Consider the following 3,179-nt stretch of genomic DNA (forward strand, 5'->3'; position numbering starts at 1 on the left):
CTTCACTCCTGCGGGAGCAACCCCCCCTCTACTAAAGGCATACTTCACTCCTGCGGGAGCAACCCCCCCTCTTGTATATATACATATATATGTATATGTATATATACATATATATATATATATGTATATATACATATACATATATATGTACATATCTATACATATATATGTATATGTATATATACATAATATATATATGTACATATATATATATATATATATATATATATATAGAGAGAGAGAGAGAGAGAGAGAGAGAGAGTGGTTCTGGTGCAAAGAGTCTCTTAGGTGAAATATGGGGCGAGATCTAAGTCGTTGATCAAATCTACTTAATTCAATGATTTTTTTAAAAAAAAAGAGCGCTTCTTGGGAATACAAAAGCTAAGTGTTAAAATGACGCACCTTAAGTATTATAATGACACACCTTAAGTGTGAAAATGGTGCACATTTAGTGTTAAAAATGATGTACCTTACGTGTTAAAATGACGCACCTTAAGAATGGCAATACCGGCTCTTGTTCATCTCATTCAACTTGGCCCAAATCGTCTATCTTCAATGGTGATACCGAGTTGTGAGGACCTCTAGGTACAAAGAAATCATTTTGCAACGCAGTTGGAAAGTTCAAAATATCGCCAACCAGCTGGCTTCAATCAAATAATTGATATTCGTTTAGTCCATGATTTTTTTTGAATCATCTACTATAGCTGCAAAGCTAAAGAAAAATGAAACATAATCTTTTTCATCGAAAAATACTTTTTTACTCCCTCTGTCCCATTTTACCTGTCCTACTTACTATTCATTGGTCAAACCAACTATTTATTCTTTGTTTATTTTCTTTAGTAATTTTTACTTATTTTTAAATTTGATTTTTTGTGTTTAATAGTACTTTTAGTGTAGTTTCTAAATATATAAATTTTGTATATTAATATTAAATTTAATATTATGAAAAATTGAATTAGAAATAACTTCAGTTAAGCCTCGTTAACCGAATCAGACACATAAAATGGGACGGAGGTAGTATAAAATAGGATTTTATCGGAAGGACCAAAAGTGTACACAATATGATAATTTGAAGTGTTTAATGATAGAATTTGTCTAAGACTAAATTTAGAAATGGCACAAAAAACAAGTGGCTTCCGCTGAAAATAATCTTATTTGTATGCCATAAGTTTGTTTTAAATTAAACTTTTAAAAAATAGTTTATTATTTTTTTTGGAATTACGAGAGAAAATCATAGTAATTTGCAAAACAAAAAGAGAAATTCATAGTGATTTTGTGTAATAATTGATAAACTAAAAATGAGAGACAATCCACATTAAATAAAAATTGTGTACAATGTGCTTAATCAATAAAGTGTTTGCAAGAATTACATGTAGGGTATCAATTTTTATTATAACTTATCATAATTATTGTAGAAGAGCTTCGTGTTTGAACAATGATCATCTATCATCATTTATCCCAACACCATATTTTAGTGTTTTTTTTTTTTTGGTCGTGTTTGAACAATGATCATCTATCATCATTTTCCCCAACACTATTTTTTTTTTTTTTTTTTTTTTTAAACACCATATTTTAGTTAAAGCTCGCAAATTTAACATTAGTTTTAAGGGTGAGTATTGCAAGAAAAGTTTTTCCAAAAAAAAAAAAAAAGTATTGCAAGAAAAGTAAGAAAGTTATTATAAATTAAATTTCGTAGCCGACTTTTTGACTAGGATAGCTGCTAACCGGAGAGAGCCATGTATTATCTTTGTTTCCCCTCTCCTTGGTTGTGATAAGCTTGTAAGGAATGATCAAATGAGAGCTGTGAGCAAACGCCTCATGTATTTTGTGTTTTATACCATAGCATAGGGTTCCCCTCCCTTTTGTATTTCAAAAGAAAAAAAAAGGATAAAATTAAACTAGCTAGAGATACACTCAAAAAGATAAATTGATAAATTGATAAAACATAGATTCCCTCAGCGAATATTTAATAAACTATTTCGCTATATTACAAACGGACCATTAATTGAGAAAATATGCTAAGAACTCTGTGATCTAGTAACATCAAATTACCTCTTATATGAAAGGTTGTGGGTTCGAACCTTCGAAATTGACTCTATTAATATTAAAAAAAATAAAAATTGAGATCAGTTATCTCTAATATTTATTGCATATTATCTCATTGCTTGATTTGGCAAACACCCAAAACTACATATACAACAATACAACATTGTATTGTATTACATTAATAGGAGTGAAAATAGCTCAGCATTGAGTGAAATTATTCGATCGAGTACAGTTGGTGTAATAACTCCATTATTAAAGCTCTTGTTTAGCTGCTTCGCTTATCTTTTCGGGCTTCTCCCCTTCAATGCTCACAACCTTAGGGACCTTGACGCGGTCCGGGGCCAATTTGGCAAAGGAAATGGTGAGCACGCCGTTCTCCAGCCTGGCCTTGACGGAGTCAAGGTCGGCGTTCTCAGGAAGCCGGAAGCGGCGCCAGAATTTGCCGTGAACCCTCTCCTCCCGGTGCCAATGATCCCCTTTTTTCTGCTCCTCCTTCTTCCGCTCTCCGCTGACCCGCAGCACCCGGTTCTCCTCCACCTCGATCTTCAGCTCCTCCTTCTTAATCCCCGGCACATCTAGCGTGATCACGTGCCCCTCCGCCGTTTCCTTCCAGTCTACTTTGGCCGGCGCCAAAGCGAAGCTCTCGTCCCGCTCCAGTGCCAGTGGCGTCTCTTCTAGCACGCGGAACGGGTCCAAGAACCACCCGTCCGATGAGAGTAGGCTGCCCGGACGGTCAATTATGTGAGGGAGCAAAGATCCTTGCGACAGGAATGCCATCAGCGCCAGCAAAATGCAATAGCCAAACAAAACTCCTCTCATTTTTTCTTGAATTCTCAGTTCAATCTATCGCGGTGACTGTTAATAGGAAGATTATATATATTGCAGATTTGGGTTGTTGTGTGGCAAGTGTAGTGTGATGACTGGTGACGATTTCCTTGGGGAGAGGACTTGTAGTATATATAGATGAAGGAATGGGTTTTGTTTGTTTGTCTTGAATGTTCTGATGTGGTGCATTAGAAATGGTGAGAAAGATCTAGGCATGCAGGGGTGATGCTACCGTGTTCCAGATAGTTCTCGATCGTAGTAGAGCACAGATGCTGATCAAATTAATTAAGCCCGATTTCACTAAAATG

General features: G+C 35.3%; 1 protein-coding gene across 1 annotated transcript; it reads right to left on the reverse strand.

Moving 5' to 3' along the window:
• Positions 1-2,120: 2,120 nt before the first annotated feature.
• Positions 2,121-2,945, reverse strand: LOC116017379 (22.0 kDa class IV heat shock protein-like). The gene has a single exon (XM_031257959.1). The coding sequence runs from the start codon at positions 2,863-2,865 to the stop codon at positions 2,299-2,301; it is 567 nt and encodes a 188-aa protein (XP_031113819.1). The 5' UTR covers positions 2,866-2,945; the 3' UTR covers positions 2,121-2,298.
• Between the last annotated feature and the right edge of the window lie 234 nt (positions 2,946-3,179).

The sequence above is a fragment of the Ipomoea triloba genome, chromosome 4 (genome assembly GCF_003576645.1).
Source record: "Ipomoea triloba cultivar NCNSP0323 chromosome 4, ASM357664v1".
In the NCBI taxonomy this organism is placed as follows: domain Eukaryota; kingdom Viridiplantae; phylum Streptophyta; class Magnoliopsida; order Solanales; family Convolvulaceae; genus Ipomoea; species Ipomoea triloba.

Excerpts from the sequence above, each read along its gene's own strand:
- LOC116017379 (XM_031257959.1), bottom strand. The coding sequence starts at position 2,865 with ATGAGAGGAGTTTTGTTTGGCTATTGCATTTTGCTGGCGCTGATGGCA.